The sequence below is a fragment of the Neltuma alba genome, unplaced genomic scaffold (genome assembly GCF_004799145.2).
Source record: "Neltuma alba isolate B1F8T4 unplaced genomic scaffold, ASM479914v2 tig00004758_pilon, whole genome shotgun sequence".
Lineage (NCBI taxonomy): Eukaryota > Viridiplantae > Streptophyta > Magnoliopsida > Fabales > Fabaceae > Neltuma > Neltuma alba.
The window spans coordinates 24,537-42,839 of record NW_021633851.1 but is presented as its reverse complement, the minus strand read 5'-3'; the positions used below and the strand labels follow the sequence as shown (position 1 = coordinate 42,839).

The following is an 18,303-nucleotide window of genomic DNA, read 5'->3' as shown; positions in this document are numbered from 1 at the left end:
AGTATAGCGGACAATCAGACTCCGTGAACATCCCATGAGCCATGTAAAGGAACTAAAACACATTGGAATACACAACCTAGCTGCACTAAGTTGAAATAGGTAGCGCCACACACATATTCAGCCAATTGAATAAAACCATCATGCGGCATGCTCAGATAAATTAGTTGGAGGATTGAATTTGATCATATACTTTTTTTTTAACTTTATTCCTTATATTTATAATTTTGATGCAATTGACTAAAGATGATGTTTCATAAAAAATTAATACATATTTTTTTTATAAATAATTAATTTAATTAATATTTTTTTAATATTTATAAATTAGTTTTCTAACAATTATATTAATAATTGGAGAGATGATAATAGCTGAAAATATATTTTTCCAGTTCTATCATGCAAGCAGCCCAAATGGGTGGCCGAAGAAAAGCTGCGACAATTGAAAAGGGTCGGAATTAAAATTAAAAATTTATTCACCGAAAAAAAAGCATTCAATATTTAAATGGAAATTTTATTTATCATGCACATATTAGTCTCTTCTTGGTTTTCTTTTTTTGGTACAAACAGTCTCTGCTTTTTATGTGACATTGGGTTGCATCAGTTTGTATTGAAGGCCCGCTACAAAACTTGAAACGCCCTCCAGCCCACACGGGACAAGAGATATTGGGCCATAATTTGGGCCCAATTTCAAGTTTCTAAGATCAGGCGGAACATAACAAGGCCCAATAGCACAATAAACCTCAGAGGTTAGTCCATTCCACAAGAAGGCAGCGTTGACCCCCCCCGGTTCCATTAAGATTAGGTGAAGCATCATTTTGCTTGTTAAAAAAAAAAGGGTGAGTATCATTTTCATCTTGAAAAATTTTAAAAATGCGAAGCAGAAAAGAAAAGGACAGAAATCTCAGATCTGGTCCGTAGCTAATATTAATATATATTTGCGAGGACGCCGGCAGCGGCCGAACAATTGTTCCCCCGGCAAGAGAGATCAATGATGCTCATATTAGATATCCCATCATCATTTTATAAAGATCCCAATTTCGATTAATTAATAATGTCCCAAAGGCAGCCTTCCCTAACTAGCAGCAATTTTTTTACAATCAGCATGATGCCGTCTCTGACCGTGGCCGTGGAATATGCGATCAACCAAGGCAGAAGCAGACGGAGGGGAATGTGAAGGGTTGGTTATTGGTCATGGTGAAAGAATAATTTTGGACCCTACCCATGTGCCCGTGATGAAGGCTCCTAGCTATTCTACGACCCCATCGCCTTTTCCATAATTATATTATATTAAAAAGTGGTGCCCCCAGTCTCTTATAATATAATAAAATGGGCACACTTGATAAAGATGTACAGGACCCCAAAAGTTAAAGAAAGACGAGAGAGAGAGAGAGAGAGGAGAGATAAAGACCAGAGCTTGGCAAAGCAACACTGGAAAGATGGAGGTGCGTCTCAGAGTCAACATTAAACCCTACTTCCTAGTTCCCTGCCCACGTTCTGAGTGTATTTATTATATTATCTTCGGTCTTAATTATAAAATCCTGTAAACTATATATATATATATGAGATTTTATAATTAGAATCAGAAGTAGTATATAATTACATACATAATTATATGCGGCAGAGGTGAGTGAAAGCAACGAGGCATGCGTTAATTAGAAGATTCATGAACTTGTGAGATGAATCCTGCTTATAATTGTGTCCTTATCTCTCTCGGTTTGCTTGGTCTAAGGAGTGAGATAGTACTACTCTACTATTAGAGGCCAAAGTCCGAAGCTAATAAGTAGATGCAGAGATAGAGCCGCTTGTTGTTGGTTGGAAGCAATGTGGTTGTGCTCATCATTAAGGTCTAAGGACAACTGGGTCGGTTTAAGTGATGACTCGCCAAATTCTCCACCCGCCCGCCACTCATTGCAGCACCAGCTTAGAAAGAGACATCGTTCCACGGAAATTAAAAATAGAGCGATGATGAGGTGTCAATAATCTCCCACCACTGATACAATATAATGACAAAATCAATAATTTAATTTCACGTCTTATCATCGGATGAAAAACCCAAAGTTACGAGGACGTGTAAATTAAAATATTCTCCAAAACTTATTTATCAAAACATGGCTGCATAATAGAGAAATGCGGTTATATCCCAAATGATGTAATTAATCAAAAGGTGACTATAAAGTGCAGTTCACATATCCTAAAAATGTGATATGATTTACAGCGTTTATTGGGTGAGAAATGGGGCCTTCCTTAAGACCTTAACAAAGCACTTTCATGAAACAGGGAAGCAAAGGCGTGAACGTTGGCCTCGTGATGCCAAAAGCCAGGGCGATCCGTATCAAAGAAGGTCCCCAAAGTCCAAAGCGTCAGTCCAAAATGGCCGTTACCATAAATCCCACTTTTTGATTAATTCTATTCCCCTTTTTCAATCAATCTCACGCGCTCCTTTCTTCCTTCGCGTGGACGGTTACGATCTGCGCCATTAACATCCACGGCCAGGCCATTACTCGCTTGCCCTGCCCCGATTCTTAAATCCTAATCCTTCCCAACTCCCCTCACTAATCATTCTTGTCCCTCGCCTAAGCAAAGCTCTTTTGCTTTCCAAATCTCTTCACTTTTGCATTATTTTCTAACCCCCCAGAAAAGAAAGGCAGAACCTCCATCTTTCCTATCCTGACTGCAAAATTCTGCCAACACAAAAGCATCAACCACAGCAATAAATTTCTTAAACTTCACTCTTCTTCATTCTTTCTAGAGTTTATTGTACATATAGAAAAGTTCTTTCTTTTTTTGTCGTGACTTCTGTTTTTAAATTATACTCACGTACGTTTTCTTCGACTTGAAATGCTTTTCAAATAACTATTTTTTTTTATATTTAACATCTTGAAGTGTTTTTTATTAGAACTTAATATTTTTTAAAAAAGCAATTTTTGTTTTATCCTAAAATTTTAAAATATTTTTAGTGATAATTACTTCAATGTTAAAATTGCGCTAAAAAGGACACGACTTGTCCGTATCCGGAGCTACGATATTGTTTAAATATTGTCGCAGAGGATAATCGCAGGCAGGCAAAATAAATGGCGTGATAATTAATTAATCTCCGCAAATAGTACGCCTAGTTGATTCCTTTGAGGAACTATGATCCCTCTCCCACGTGACTGCAAAAATGAGCCATTTATCCCACCGCTCATTGAAATCCCACCGCTGTCTCCGCCCTCCCTGTTAGGCGCTATGCTCTCACAGCGCAACTATTATCCCCATCCTTATGATCTGAGAGGTGTTTGGATGAGTTTATAGATATTTCTTAAAAATATTTTTTCACAAATCGAAATAAATTTCTCTACATATTTATTTCGTAAATCGTTAAAATTATAGTTTTATTTCTATTCAAACACTCCTTAACTGCTCACGTCAACAGGGGAAACAGGTAAACTAGTAATTAAGGAGCGAAGGAAAAATCACATATAAGAAATAAAAAAAATATCGCACATATAATAATACACGTGTGGAAAAAAAATATCAAGTCGTGAAAGGCAAAATCGAAAGGAACACTTTTTCTTTTCTAGAATATTAATTATTATCAATATAAGAATTATAAAGTTAGTTAATCTTATCAATGATTGGGATAGTAAGGAGTCGTGTAGTTTGGAGGCGAAAAAGTGATCACTCAATTCTTGTTACAAGTATCTCCTACTCATGCATGCTTTATTTAAAAAAAGTTGTTTTTTTTTTTACCTTTATCTGTAATGAATCATATAAATTTATGATTAATTAATTTAAATTTTACAATTGATAATTTCAATGAGACAAACTTTAAATTTCTATTAAAAACAGACATCGGGGCAGAATCAATTCAATCCGGGGAATACTTATTGGACAGAGCCACGACTTCTGTTTATATTTTTTTAAAAAAAAGACCACGGAACCCAAAAATTAGCCAAGCAACGACATATAATGTCGCGAAAAATGAAGTTTTGTCGTGTCCATCCATCAAGCTACGGTTGATGGCTAACCAATTATTGGCCAAAAAAAAAAAGGCTAACTTAATTCATATTCGAAATCATTTCAACCCCAATGATAACACCACTGGCTCCAGCCTGCACGAGGAAATACAAGCTAGCTTATATTCTTATTTATGGTTTTGATTACCCTAATTAATTAATTTTAAAAAAATTAAGAAAGTTTTTAAATTATTTATTAATTATAACATATATTATATAGTATCTTTAAAATATTATTTATATCATTATATTATATATTAACTTCTAAGTATGGCAATTCGGATAAAATAATAAATATAAATATTTTAAAATAATTTAATAACTTTATTAAAATTTCCAGGTTAGTCGATTGAGTCTTGTATTGAGCACCAAAAGTAGTAGTCTACATATGTCAAGTAATGTATGAATTTGAGTCACGGTTGTTGAATATTACCTCCGTCTTTAATATAAAACTTAGTTAACTAATTTTAAGTTGTTTATTTATAATAAACAAGTGTTGTTTTTATTAGAATACTTTTACTAATCATATATATCAGCTAGAACTATTATTTGATATAACATTTAATATGTACAGATACTATAATGATTACTTTTTAAAAAAATGATAAGTATAAAAAATAAAATAGATTGAAACCTTATATTTATAATCAAATTGAATGTTCGAATAGCTTTTATATTAATAGATGAAAGTAGTAATATCTAATTTACACAAATTAATCGTTTGCGCTATATAATTGCCCCAGGCGAAAGGCTGTAATTAGCACCCCCAATAACAAAGGATGTTAAAAATTAGAATATGCTTTATCCAAGATTAACATGTCATTGAATGTAACACTGGAATAGGCTATTCGCAAAAGCGTGGTCCACCGGAAGGGATAAAAAGAGGTTGGCCAGAAAAGGAAGCGATCAAAGAGAAGACTTTAGGAGCATCTCAATGTTACGTATAATTGCGATTTCATTATTTAAGTGAAGATATTTAATATAAAGTCTATTTAATTAATTTGATTAGATTAAAAAAATCAGATAAATCAGTTAATGATAAAAAATATCACATGTTTTTTTTTAAAACACCAGGGAGTATCATTAGGGATAAATTAAGAAATACTGATAAATATGAGAAATAAGTTTTATATTTAAGATTAAAATTAACTCAATAATCAGATCTTATATTAAGGATGAGATAAGTAGTAGAATTTTTTTAGTAATATGTATCGGTCAAAGCGAGAAGTCAAAGGATCATGGTGGCGCGAGGTCGAAAACCAGCCATTGAACGACGACACCCCGCCAAACACAACGCCAATTCGGATCCCAGTGCTTTTCAACCGAACACGAAAGTAAAAGTGGAATAATGAATAATCACACTAATAAAATTTACCTCCTTTTATTTCCCTTTCTTCTGTTTATGCCTGCTTTATTTCTCCCACTGCTTTACCCCTTAGCATGCGAATTCACCAAACGTGCCCCCAGCCTTGATGCTCTGTAAAGGAGCAAAAGAACCAGGGTGACCACCATCTCCAAGATATGCCAGACGTCAGAGTCATAAACTGCAGGACAGGGCCTACCCAGCTCACTGGGGAAGAACATGGTCCATTTCTGGGAGGCGGGCAATGCGCCTGGCTTTACTTTTGCATTTTTTACGATTTCACCCCAGGGTTGCACTTCCCCTATGAATGGCACATTAACAAATTACATATCCATTTTTTTCAGGGTAGACAAACGGGTCAGGCACAGAAGCTTTTATTTTATTTCACCTTTTGAGAAAGTAACGCTAAACCTCCTCTTAAGATTCTTCTTCTTCCTCTGCACCTAACTCTCTCTCCCTTTGTGCTTCCCCCTCCCTTACCCGTCATCCTCTTTCTCTTCTGCAGAACGTACTGGTGAACTATCTGTTTGCTCTCTGCAGGGCAGCAGAACTCTCCAAATTAGCTTAGCTCTATGTTTTGATCAGACATTTGGCCACCGATTGTAAGTTCTACTAAACTCTCCAAGCTGCATTTTGTTGCATGCAGTAGAAACGGCCGAGCTAAGACTTTCCAGATGGTTTCTTGTTTGTTCAGCTGTGTGATTTTCCGTTTGCTTTTTGTTGCCACAAGCGCATGTCCTACCTTCTGTTCTTATATTTGTTCTCTTGTTTCCTGTCAAGTAAATTAGGCAGAAAATTATTGTCAGGCAGACTAAAATTGGTAATGCGGGCTCTTAGAACTCAGTCATGTAGTTGTGTAGCTCGCAGTCAGTCGTTGCCAGTAAAAGAAAATGTTCTCTTGCATGATCTCATATGAACTCCGCCTTCACTTTATCAACCCCCTCTCTGTCTTTATCACTGACTATTATGTCCCAGGCTTCTGAGTCATTTTTGCCTATTTTTTCAAATTATTAAGCATCTTATACAACTATGGTTATTATTTCTTAGAATTCGACTGGTAGCGACGGTTAGTGATTCTGATTTACAACCATGTAAGTCCTACCTTTTATTTCTTAATATTTTTTAAAAATGATTTTACCTTCTTGCTATAGCATTGACGTCAGTGCAATAAACTTCACTAAGCCGTGGTTGATTGATTGCGCAGCCCATAAAAGCAATCTTCTGATCCTGAACATAAGCACACGGTAGATTCATTAGGGGAATTTCCTTCAGTGTTATCTGATACTATGTTATTTTCCATTCGCTTTGACCAGAACTGAATCATGACAAAGATAAGTCCTGTCGTTGAGATCAAGATGCCAATGGAAGCAGCTTTGCCAGTTTCAGCTGATGTGAGCTTTGCTTCTAACAGTTTCCCCAAATATAAACTAGGGCCTGATAATCAGGTTCTGGAGGAGCCAATAGAGGATAACCAAGGTCCTTTATTGAAGGAGGTTATTGAACAGGAAGCTTCCCATTTGTCAGAGCAGCACAAGCGTCTCTCAGTCCGTGACCTTGCCAGTAAATTTGACAAAAACTTGACTGCAGCAGCTAAGCTGTCTAATGAGGTTCTTCTTATTCAGCCTCCTTGTGGTCTGCAATTTCATATTCCTTTTCCATCAGCCATAGTTTATCAAATTCACATTAGATTTGTCCGTTTTTCCCCAGTCTTTAGTATACCTTCTCTATGTTCAAAAGATGGGTGTTACGAACTTGATCCCACATTTCAGTCAGTTCATTCATATCGTGCAATTTTTTCTTCCTAGAATATTTTGCAATATTGCTTGCTTCATAACTTTTATCAACTTCTGGCGGTGTTACAAACCACTATAATTTTCATGGAAATCAGGCAAAGCTGAGAGAAGTGGCATCTTTGGAGGGACATGTTCTTTTGAAAAAGTTAAGAGATGCATTAGAGTCCTTAAGAGGCCGTTTAGCAGGGAAAAATAAGGATGATGTAGAGAAAGCTATCTCTATGGTATGTATATCAAATTATTTTATTTATTGAGTTACTTCTTTGTTTGAAGTTTGAAATGGCAAGCTCGTGACACACACACACTGACACATGAGGAAAAAAAGCATGACTGATGGATGAACTTCCCTTATAGCCACTTCTGCTGACATAAAATTGAAACTGCTGCAATATGAAAGTCAACCGCCGACTTCTAAAATTACCCCTTCAATTTATTAGAAAGAAAGATGACAATAACCAATGACCATATGGAAGGTGGCTTGAATTTTTTGGGTGACTGATTTTTAAATGCTATTCTCAGTGCGTGAATCAAGAGGAGGAATCACCCCTTAATTCTCTGTTACTCATGCTAAGTGCTCATACTGAAACCATGCAGGTGGAAGCTTTGGCGGTTAAGCTGACTCAAAAGGAAGGTGAATTGATTCAAGAAAAGTTTGAAGTGAAAAAGCTAGTGAACTTTCTCAAGCAGGTCATCTATGGCAGTTTTACTTTGTCTTAAAGGGTTATTTGAATGCCTTTCTTCATTTTGTTTCTCCACACTAAAAAACGAAGAAAAACCTTAATGGGTATATTATCTTGGTTTATCGATTCAAAGGTCAATCATTGTGAAGCCAAATTAAGGTTGGTACAGGCTATTTTTCATAAGAGCCCTTGAGTCTGAGTGATCACTAATTGCAATTTAGCACCATGTGTTCAACCAAGACAGTGAGACTGTTCAATCCTATCATTGGATACTAAATGCGGGTTAGGTCTTGAATATATGATCATTACATCATATGTACTTTGAAAATCAGTTGCACATGACTTAAAAAGATAATGCTATTGATTAGTGAGGGAGAATGGTTTTCTTTCTTCCTCTGTTCAAGGTAAAAATGTCTGAAATTTCTGCCAGTGGTGATGATTGCTTTGTGTTGCTTCATGTAGGAATCATTGTTTTTCCTTCTAAAGTATTCCCTAAATTATTATTATTTTTTATTTTGCAGTTCGTGCACTTTTTTCCTTCATGCTGAAACTTCCTTTGTTTTACAGGCTTCTGAAGATGCTAAAAAATTGGTTAATCAAGAAAAGTCTTTTGCTTGTGCTGAAATTGAGAGCGCTAGGGCAGTGGTGCTAAGAATTGGGGAGGCCCTGGAGGAACAAGAGAACGCTTCCCAAGCCTCTAAGACACAGGTTCTCACAAGCTTCTTAATTACATATGTATGCATGTGTGTCTTCTGATGTTTGCATCTATGGTTTGATGTCATGTGATCGAAGAATCATATGTGAGATATATGAAAAAACTTCCAAGTAATATGGGCTTAGGAAAGAAAATAGGAGTTCATTTTCTGTAAGGTGAAGAATCTGGAGTTTGGATACACCAGAGTTCTGGTAAAGTTTGGTGGGATAAGGCAAAACAAGCAATAGGGGGGAAAAAAGGAGGAAGAACAAGGGGAAAAAAGTCAGTGGGTGAAGACACTGCCACCAGATGACATTCTCCTAAGCAGCCCAGAACTCATGGTTTAAACAGTTAACCTTTAAGAAATTGATCTGCTTATTGACACTAGCACAACGCCACAACATCATCTAAAAGTTATAAAATATTGCAGGCTGCTTATTGCTCCCCCTGAATTTGAGATGTCTGAACTGAATGTGCCTGTCATATACATCCCGCGGCCCATCTTATATGACACATATGAATTTGTCTGACCTTTTGAGGAGTTGTTTTACATTCTTTGTACAAGGCATCATTTATTTCAGGGATTGCTTAAAAATACCCTCAACATTTTTTCGAGAGAGAAAATTGAATGATTAGGGTTAGAGAAGACATCTACTTTTAGTTTCTTTATATCAAAGCTATATGCACAATTAGGATCATCCAGAAAAGGAAAATGGGACTGAGAGTCAGCCAGCCAGTTGCTGGTTTGAGAGAGGCTATATTATTGTCACCGAAGGTGATTCTTGCTGATCATTTGCTTTCAGCCTTCATATCATGTTCTAGCATCCTTCAGTTTATAACAATAATTGGGTATGAAATTATACTAAAGATGCCTCATAAATACTGCGCAGTCATTTCCTTGTTGAGTATGGCAGATATACACTATCTGATGTTCCTCACTGTCAGGATGTGGGTGAACTAGTTGAAGAGGTTCAAGAGGCTAGAAGGATCAAATTGCTGCATCAGCCAAGCAAGGTGCACTTAGTTTCTTCCCCCTTATTATTGCTGAGTGGATTATTTTTCTTGATTTTCTGAATCACTGTAAATTGTATAATGATACCAAGTTTAATGATGATAACGATGGTGATGGTGATGGTGATGTCGGCACTGATGGGATGATGAATTCCTCTTTTGACAGAGTTTTAATGAGAATGACAATAATTCACGTATATATCACATTCAAATACAAATACTCTTATAATGATGGAAAATTGATCATCACAGATCATTATGATATTTTCAGGTGATGGCCATGGAACATGAACTTCGTGCTTTAAGGGATCAAATTCGAGAAAAATCTATTTTTTCAATTAAACTGCAGAAGGAGGTTGGTTGAAATCTTGTTTTTACAGGCTGAGCTATGTGGATTATTCCAGTATGTAGAACGGTTGACTAGATCTTAAAGCAAATTTTAATTCTACTGACATAGTTATGAACTGGCAGCTAGATTTTTCATGATTCTCTTAGCTGCATGATAGTAATGTTTAAAATGAAATATTTTTCCTTGAAAACTACGAGTTCTCTCTTCAGTATAGAGCATAATGCATCACATAACTTAGCACCATAACAAGCATATGATTGTGCAAAGCCATGTGTTTCTCTCCTAGTTAAGTCATTTGAAACCTGATGTAATTGATGCCTGAAGTACCTCATCTTCTGTACTGTCAGGTACCATTTACAACTAACAATTAACCTACAATTCTCATACTCTTGAATATTAATAAATTCATTTCCTCCTTTCCAGTTGACAATGAGCAAGAGGAGTGAGGAAAACAAATATTGTGTATATAAACTACATGGTTCTGAGACATTAGGTTCATGCCTACGAGTGCAGCCTTGCTCGGAGGAGGTGCCACCAATTTCAAAATGCTCATTTCAATGGTACCGCTTGTCATCTGAAGGCAGCTGGAGGGAAGCAATTTCAGGTATAATTTATTAAGTTTCTCTCTTAATCGATTTCATTTTTCCAGTTGTGGTCTTGGAAGTGGATGCTTTTCTTTATTGAGCATAACTCATCACATAACGAGCATATGATGTATTTAGTTCTCGTTGTGCTTGTATCATCTGTCAGATAATATTTTCAACTCATTCTAGGTGTTCCTTCTGATAGTTCCAATTAAGTTTTTGCTGACATGGAAAAATTGGAATATATTAAGATTGAATGTCTCAATAAACGTATGGCTTCAATTAGGTTGCAGGATCATATTTATTATTTACTACCTCTATTCCTAATTATAAGGCCTCGTTTGTAAACTACAAACAAGGCTTTATAAGATCCGGAGGTACTATCTTTTTAGTTTTATGTTAGTCACTTTATATTTCTTATTTGAATTTAATCATCTTTTTTGCTCTGTTATCCAACGACCAATTAGTCTACCAGGATTTTGTTTTTTGTTCTTCCTCTGATGTTGGTTTTACTTCTTTTCATCAGGAGCCAACCGATCAATTTATGCCTCAGATCCCTCTGATGTTGGGCGAGTCTTACAAGTAGACATTATTTCCAATGGCAAAAAGCTTACAATAACGACTGGTCCTATTCAGCCTGGTTGGTCTTAATTCTGGATATTTTGTTTTTGCTAACAAATTGTTTCTGTTTCCCACGTTATTTATTGAGGCTTAGAGAAGTAGAAGTAAGAGGTTAACTATTTAATTTCTGACAGTTGCAGGACTTGGAAGCCATGTGGAGACACTTCTACGAAAGTCTAATTCAGAATTTAATGTATGTTATCCATAGTGTTTTCTATTTTCCGTAATTTTGATTCCTCCTAGCTGAAAAATAATTTACCATGCATATGGAAACTTATGATCATCTTGTTTCTTCCATTTCTGAAAATCTGACATAACTTTGTCATTACATGTCAATAACTGACATTCTTGACACAACAGTCCTTATGACGATTGGTTTTTTTATCTTGACAGGTAGTTATCTCTCAGATGAATGGACAAGATTACTCATCACATTCTGTTCATTCATTTCATGTGGGGAAAATGAGGATAAAGCTATGTAGAGGTTGGATAACAAAATCTAGAGAAATATATTCCCCAGCAATGCAGGTATTTATTTTGGCTATCAGCTTTCATACTTGTGCTGAGGATTTCAAAATTGAAAGTCAAAATCTACAATAGTTTATCTGATTGTTGCATTAATCCCTCTTGCATTTCATTAGAGTGGTTGTGATTTCTTCCCCTGGCATTGACTGTATCAATTTCTTTGGCATTCAGAACCGCTACATTTTATATCCTATTTGATATGACAACCTAGTAGAGAACTGTAAATATTGTCAAATCACAAAACAATGTTTTATTCGAATACGATGTGGTGAAGTACAAATTCTTCGATTTTTTTGTTTGGCTACGTTTGTCATACTAACCTTGAATTGATTACCAGTTGTGTGGAGTTAGAAGTGATGCCAGTAATGCAGCGAAGGCAGTGTTTTGGCAAGCTAGAAAGGGTCTCTCGTTTGTATTGACATTTGAATCAGAGCGAGAAAGAAATGCTGCCATCATGGTTGCCAGGAAACATGCTCTTGATTGCAATGTACGTATCTTTTATCTCTCCAGATTATATATACGGATTCCTACACTAGCATTATTGCGCCAAGTTCCTAGCAATATTCTTCCCATAAAATGGACCCCTGGCCCCAGCATGCTAAGTTATTACTTGGTTCAACACTCCTATGGAAGTTAATAAAAGATGATCATTTCATGGCAGGTTGTGCTCGCAGGGCCAGATGATTTAGTGTAGAAGAAAACCTAACTGACTGAGTTTCAACAATTGTGAGTATTGTTCTGATTTTTGGGTGTGAGTATATAATACATGAGTGTGGCTATTTGGTTACGAAAGGGATGCTTTGGAGCCTTGTAATTTGGGTTTCTGCTAACTTGGTTGCATTTTTAGGCATGTTTTTTTATTTGCCTAATCATATGTTGTAACAAATCCATGTGGGGATGATCATTAGTTCATTTGTTTATTGTGTCTGATTTGCAAATTCCTGCAACAAATTGTCCATCTTTCAAGTTTGCCTCGTGACCTTCACTTTCTTCTGCAATGCTCAAGTGGAGCATATGATCATGCAGAAAACAGAAGGCAGTATATCAGGGCTTAGTTTCCTGTTGGGAAGTTATTCACAGTTAAAATAATATACTACGTTGAAACCCTCCTCAAATGGAGGTTGCACAGTGAGTGTGTGAATGCAATATGTCTTCCGTCAATTTATTTTACTTTGTTGTAATCATGAAACTTTGAAGAGGATTTGTTTAGCGTCTTCATCTGATATAGGTTCTAACTTAATTAGGAGTCTCAAGTCTCAAGTTTGAGTCCTGAGGATGTAGCAGCGTTGAATCTCGATAATAGTGGTCTCACTGGAAAGAATTTCACGTTACTCAATGAAGTTCTCTTAGCTCAAAAGACGCCGGCACCAATTGAAGGGTTATGCTTGTTTAGTGTCTTCAAAATAAGTTTTTTAAATTAAACAAAAAACAAAAAAAAATGTCACTAACAAAATATTGTTATCAATATCTGGATACGAACAAAAGCCTTTGTCAATACAATAAATTAGTATGCCTTCGCTACTTAGTTACTTTTTTGATGACTGGATATTGCCTATTCATACTTGAAAGTTTTCCCTAATCAATTACCGGAGCTTTAATTACAAATCATGGTTTATAATCTTCCCAAAAAGCAACGTTGATATTATCAATGATAATAGTAAGACTCATTTTTCGCATTTGTTTGATTGTGAAAATCAATTTTTGTTCATCCGGGAATTATTAATGTTGGAATCATTAAAATCAATTTCTAAGAACTTCAGGGAAGTCAGGACCAACCACACTTCCCTGGTCAATTTTTCTTCTTCTTTTCCCTTCGTCTTTCATTAATAGGAGGGAAGAAGACATAAATAAATAATTGTAAAAGAAATTCACTACAGACTCAAACACGCAAGGTGTAGCTGAAGTCACTATGTTATCAAGACTGATGCTATCTAACTAATGAGATTGAGAAATGGCATCGTTCCAAGTATAACGAATGATCGAATAATTAACGCTCATATTAATATTATTTGGATATTAAATATCAATATTACATAAATATTAAATATTGATATTGACACTTTTTTTGGGGAACAGATATTAACATTAATAATCAATATTGATATTGGGCGAGTGCCGATTTAAAGTAATGTTGGTGATATTATTGCTAAATTCACTCTCATATTTTTTAATTTAATTTAGTTTTAGGGGGTGTTTGGGTAATTCTATAATCACTTTTCAAAAACACTTTTTCGCAAATCGAGATAAATTTCTTCACATATTTACTTCGTATATCGTAAAAAACACTTCTGAAACTATGATTTTATTATTATCCAAACACCCCCTTAGTTAATAACATTTCTCCTGTACAGCTTTAAAAAATAAAAAATTGTTTTATAACATGGCGCCGCAGGTGTTTGCTTGCCTTCAACTGACAACGGGAGCGTGGACCATCCACTAAGCCCAAGCCATGAAGGCCCATTGCACATTATATTTCGTTTTTTATTTTTTTGGTACGCACTAGTCAGATGCTTTTTGAATTTCCAACGGCTACAATTCTCCTGTTGGAACTTGGAAGCCACATTGTGCCGTCCGATAAGGCTTGAGCATCCAACGGTTTAAAACTCGGCACTATTCGACCGTTAGAAGAGAAGAGAAGCGTCACCTCTCTCAGCTTCAAAAAGGAAGGGCTTTTCTTCTCCCTCCCCTCGTCCTACTTAACGAGACACAGACACGGAGAAAAAGCGCTAACTGATTCAGAAGGGGCTCTCTAAGCAAACCCAGAAGGAGAATCGCAGACGCAGAGTGTTGAAAATGGCTTCGAGACCCATCGTTCCACCACAGGCCAGAGGTACTCTGTTCCCCATCTTGTTCCCGTATCTTTAAATTTTTAGCCGTAAAATGTTCATTCTTTATCCATTCCTATGCGTGCTTCTTTTCATTCTTTTGTTTACTGGGATTAGTATCCTTCACTTATCGTTTTTTCTCTTACATCTTTTGTGGGTTTGAGTGAAACCTGGTCTATCGCTTACAGACAAATGCGAAATCTGGTTTCACTGCGCTTCTCTAGGATTTGTCAATGGACAGCATCATTTGAGGATATAATTACTTGGTCGATTCGTTTTTTTCTCTCAAGTATTTGCAAAGACTGAATCGAATAGATAAGACAGGAAGTATAGTTCAGCGTAGAAAAGAAAGATCTTGTCCGGATTTTCGGGACGAAGAACGTCTAATACGAAAAAAGGGCTTGGGAAGAAGGCTGTGGGGAGTGAGGGGAAAGAGTCAAACTTATTTCTTGGGTTTATTTTAAATCTTTTCACGATCTCATCCACATGCAGAATGGGGCATTCTTTCTATTCTGGGTTTTTTTTTTTGGCGTGGATGTTAAATCATTAACATTAATCTGTATTTATATCGATGTATCACCCCTGTTAAGATTTCTTATTTTTCTGGGCGAATCTAATAGGTGATGCAGTCGTCGAGGGAGGTAAGCAGCAAAAGAAAAATCCAGCGGCAGAAGGAAGAAACCGCAGAGCACTGGGCGACATTGGAAATTTGGTGAACGTAAAAGGAGTAGAGGTCAAGCCTAACCGCCCTATCACAAGGTCTCTCTCGCTTTCTATATGATGCTCATCTTTTATTGGTCATTGCAGTCTTGATCTTAACCTCTATTTATCTTTCTGTCGTTCTTTTAGGAGTTTCTGTGCCCAACTACTTGCTAATGCCCAGGCAGCAGCTGCGGCTGACAACAACAAGGTCTAGCCCTATTACTTGTTTCAGTTCTTGAGTCCAATTGTTGAGTTTTACATTCACTGGTATAATGGCTGTATAGGATTAATCTTGGGTTGCTTATTTATTTGTTTTTAAATTGCAGAAACAAGCTTGTGCTAAGGTGGATGCACCTCTTCCGGTCGTTGATGGAGTCGTAGCTGCTAAGAGAGTCGCACCAAAGCCGGCTCAGAAGAAAGTCACCGTTAAACCAAAGCCCGAGGAAGTCATTGACATAAGCTCAGAAGAAGAGGTAGAGAAAGAAAAGTCTCCGAACAAGAAAAAGGAAGGAGATGCCAACTCTAAGAAGAAATCACGCACTCTTACTTCAGTACTCACTGCTCGAAGCAAGGTTAGTGGGGGGTGGAATATCCTCCTCGTATGGCGCTGCCTTATTTTTAGTGAATTCTCAGTACATACTATGTCCTATTGCAGGCAGCATGTGGTCTGACTAAGAAGCCAAAGGAGCAGATTGTTGACATAGACGCAGCTGACACTGAAAATGAACTTGCTGCAGTTGAATATATAGATGAAATTTACAAGTTTTACAAGCTGGTCGAGGTATAAATCACATTCCCTGAATTTACTAAACTCGTTATGTCTGTTTGCATTAATAAATAGCAATTTTGATGCATCATGCCTGTGTGATGCAGCATGAGAACCGGCCTCACGATTACATGGACTCGCAACCTGAACTCAACGAGAGGATGAGAGCTATATTGGTGGACTGGCTGATAGATGTCCACAGAAAGTTCGAGCTCTCGCTTGAGACCCTTTATCTCACCACCAACATAATTGATCGCTTTCTTGCCACCAAGACCGTGCCAAGGAGAGAACTCCAATTGGTTGGCATCAGTGCCATGCTCATGGCATCCAAGTATGAAGAAATATGGCCACCTGAGGTTAATGACTTTGTTTGCCTCTCAGACAGAGCTTACACTCACGAACAGATATTAGTGATGGAGAAAACCATATTAAACAAGCTGGAATGGACTTTGACTGTGCCCACCACTTACGTTTTCCTTGTTCGTTTCATCAAGGCTTCCATTCCTGATGAGAAAGTAAGTTAATGACCTTGTTAATTCAAGGCTTTTGTGGTCAGTGCTTCATTCTTCTCACGATGGAAACTTATGGTCGTTGGCTTTCATTTGAATTGTTCAGTTTGAAAACATGGTCTATTTTCTTTCTGAGTTGGGAGCCATGCATTATGCCACCATAATGTATTGCCCATCAATGGTTGCTGCCTCAGCAGTCTTAGCAGCTCGTTGCACTCTAAACAAGAACCCCACTTGGAGTGACACCCTGAAGCTTCACACTGGATACTCAGAAGCACAACTAATGTAAAAATATATTGCCTCGGTTTCCTTCAGTTACAGCGGAATTCATTTTCTCTCAGATATTATTTACTCATGGATGATGATGTTGATTTCCTTTCTTATCAAACAAACAGGGATTGTGCTAGATTGCTGGTGAGCTTCCACTCGACGGCTGAGAATGGAAAGCTCAAGGTGGTGTACAGGAAATACTCGGATCCAACCAGAGGAGCTGTGGCATTGCTTCCTCCGGCAAGGAATCTCATGCTTGAAGATTCCGCTGCTAATTAGAAGGGAAAAAAGGGATCTGCTGCAATAACATTTGTTATTATTTTTTTATATCTTTTTATTCAATACGAGACAGAAGTCTGGCTTTGAATGTTTGACTGCATTAATTTCTCACGAATGGGGGTTTAGACATTTGATATTTGTTGTTGGATAAAATGGTCTCACTCTACTTGGAGATGCAAAAGCATTCTCAGTTCTCGCTTTGAAACGAGAGCTTTTGCGTATAGTGCTGAGATTTCATTGTAAAGTTGAGGTATAACTGCTAATGTGTATCAATACATTTTCTCAGACTGGAATTACAGCGGAACATTGTTGTAATGTTTCCCTTGTAACGGCTTATGGGTAGCACTGCTGCAATGTTTGATTGCAAATTTAGTTATCATTATTATTATTCTTTTAAATTAATATAAATATAAATTAGCTTCAGCCCGTGAAATATAAATATTAATATCACATATAAATGGGGGAGAATGACCAAAAAAAGATAAGTGTAGCAAAAACCTATTAAGTGCAGGAAACAAACAGAATTTAATAATTTTCATGTTCATTTTTTGTCATTTTTTCTATAAATAATGGAATTAATAATTTTTAAACAATTATTTAATGTCAATACATTTACAATTTTAACACCCCCTAACCATGTAAGTTTTAACCCAAAAAAATTGAAGTTATAGTTTTCTTTGCCATCAATTATTTTTAAACTATAGGAAACAATATGAAAACTATAGGATTAATTTATTCTTTAGAAAATTGGGCAAACAGACTGAAAAGCCAAATTATTTTGCGTAACATTACTGTGTTTTAAATTTTGCATTTAATGGACCAAAGTCTTTTAGGGGAAAGGTGTTTGATTAGGAACCGACAAACTTGGCCACACCGTAACGTTGCTTGCATGAAGCCTTGTCACTTCCTGCTCGTTTTCTCTTCCCCCATTCTTTTTTTCTCTTCTTTCTGGAAAAGCGTTTTAGTCTTTTTTGCATTCGTACATAGTTTTCCCAGAATCACCATGGCCTCTTAAAACCAAAATGTCAGACTCAAAAAAAGAAAAAATTGTAAGGGTGTGTTTGGGTGACACCCCAAATCATGGTTTGGGGTGTCAATCACCCAAACACCCCCTCTAAAAACCAAAATCATGGTTTTGGGTCAAAACCATGGTTTTGACTCCAAAACCATGGTTTTGGAAAAAGCAAAAATTTTTTGCTTTTGGAGAAAAAGGGAGAGTGTGAGAGCCTATATGATATGTATCTTGTTATTTTTTTTTATAAACATATTTTTTGATAAACATATTTAATCTTATATTTTATAATATATATACACATTAATATTTATTAATTATATTATCT

The 18,303-nt window shown here is 36.4% G+C and overlaps 2 protein-coding genes across 2 annotated transcripts; both read left to right on the top strand.

Annotated features, from left to right (window-relative positions):
* The first annotated feature begins 5,568 nt into the window (after positions 1 to 5,568).
* LOC114745704 (stomatal closure-related actin-binding protein 3-like) lies at positions 5,569 to 12,744 on the top strand. Its single transcript, XM_028933868.1, has 14 exons — positions 5,569 to 5,754; positions 5,861 to 5,957; positions 6,669 to 6,962; positions 7,244 to 7,372; positions 7,743 to 7,835; positions 8,396 to 8,536; positions 9,468 to 9,536; positions 9,805 to 9,888; positions 10,306 to 10,486; positions 10,993 to 11,106; positions 11,222 to 11,280; positions 11,481 to 11,615; positions 11,950 to 12,099; positions 12,274 to 12,744. Exons 3-14 carry the CDS (start codon positions 6,678 to 6,680, stop codon positions 12,304 to 12,306), a joined length of 1,473 nt encoding a protein of 490 aa, XP_028789701.1. The 5' UTR covers positions 5,569 to 5,754; positions 5,861 to 5,957; positions 6,669 to 6,677; the 3' UTR covers positions 12,307 to 12,744.
* Positions 12,745 to 14,332: 1,588 nt separating this feature from the next.
* LOC114745705 (G2/mitotic-specific cyclin S13-7) lies at positions 14,333 to 17,278 on the top strand. Its single transcript, XM_028933869.1, has 8 exons — positions 14,333 to 14,442; positions 15,058 to 15,196; positions 15,287 to 15,347; positions 15,466 to 15,711; positions 15,795 to 15,920; positions 16,013 to 16,420; positions 16,521 to 16,699; positions 16,810 to 17,278. The coding sequence occupies exons 1-8, from the start codon at positions 14,406 to 14,408 to the stop codon at positions 16,961 to 16,963; spliced, it is 1,350 nt and encodes a 449-aa protein (XP_028789702.1). The 5' UTR covers positions 14,333 to 14,405; the 3' UTR covers positions 16,964 to 17,278.
* The last annotated feature ends 1,025 nt before the right edge of the window (positions 17,279 to 18,303 follow it).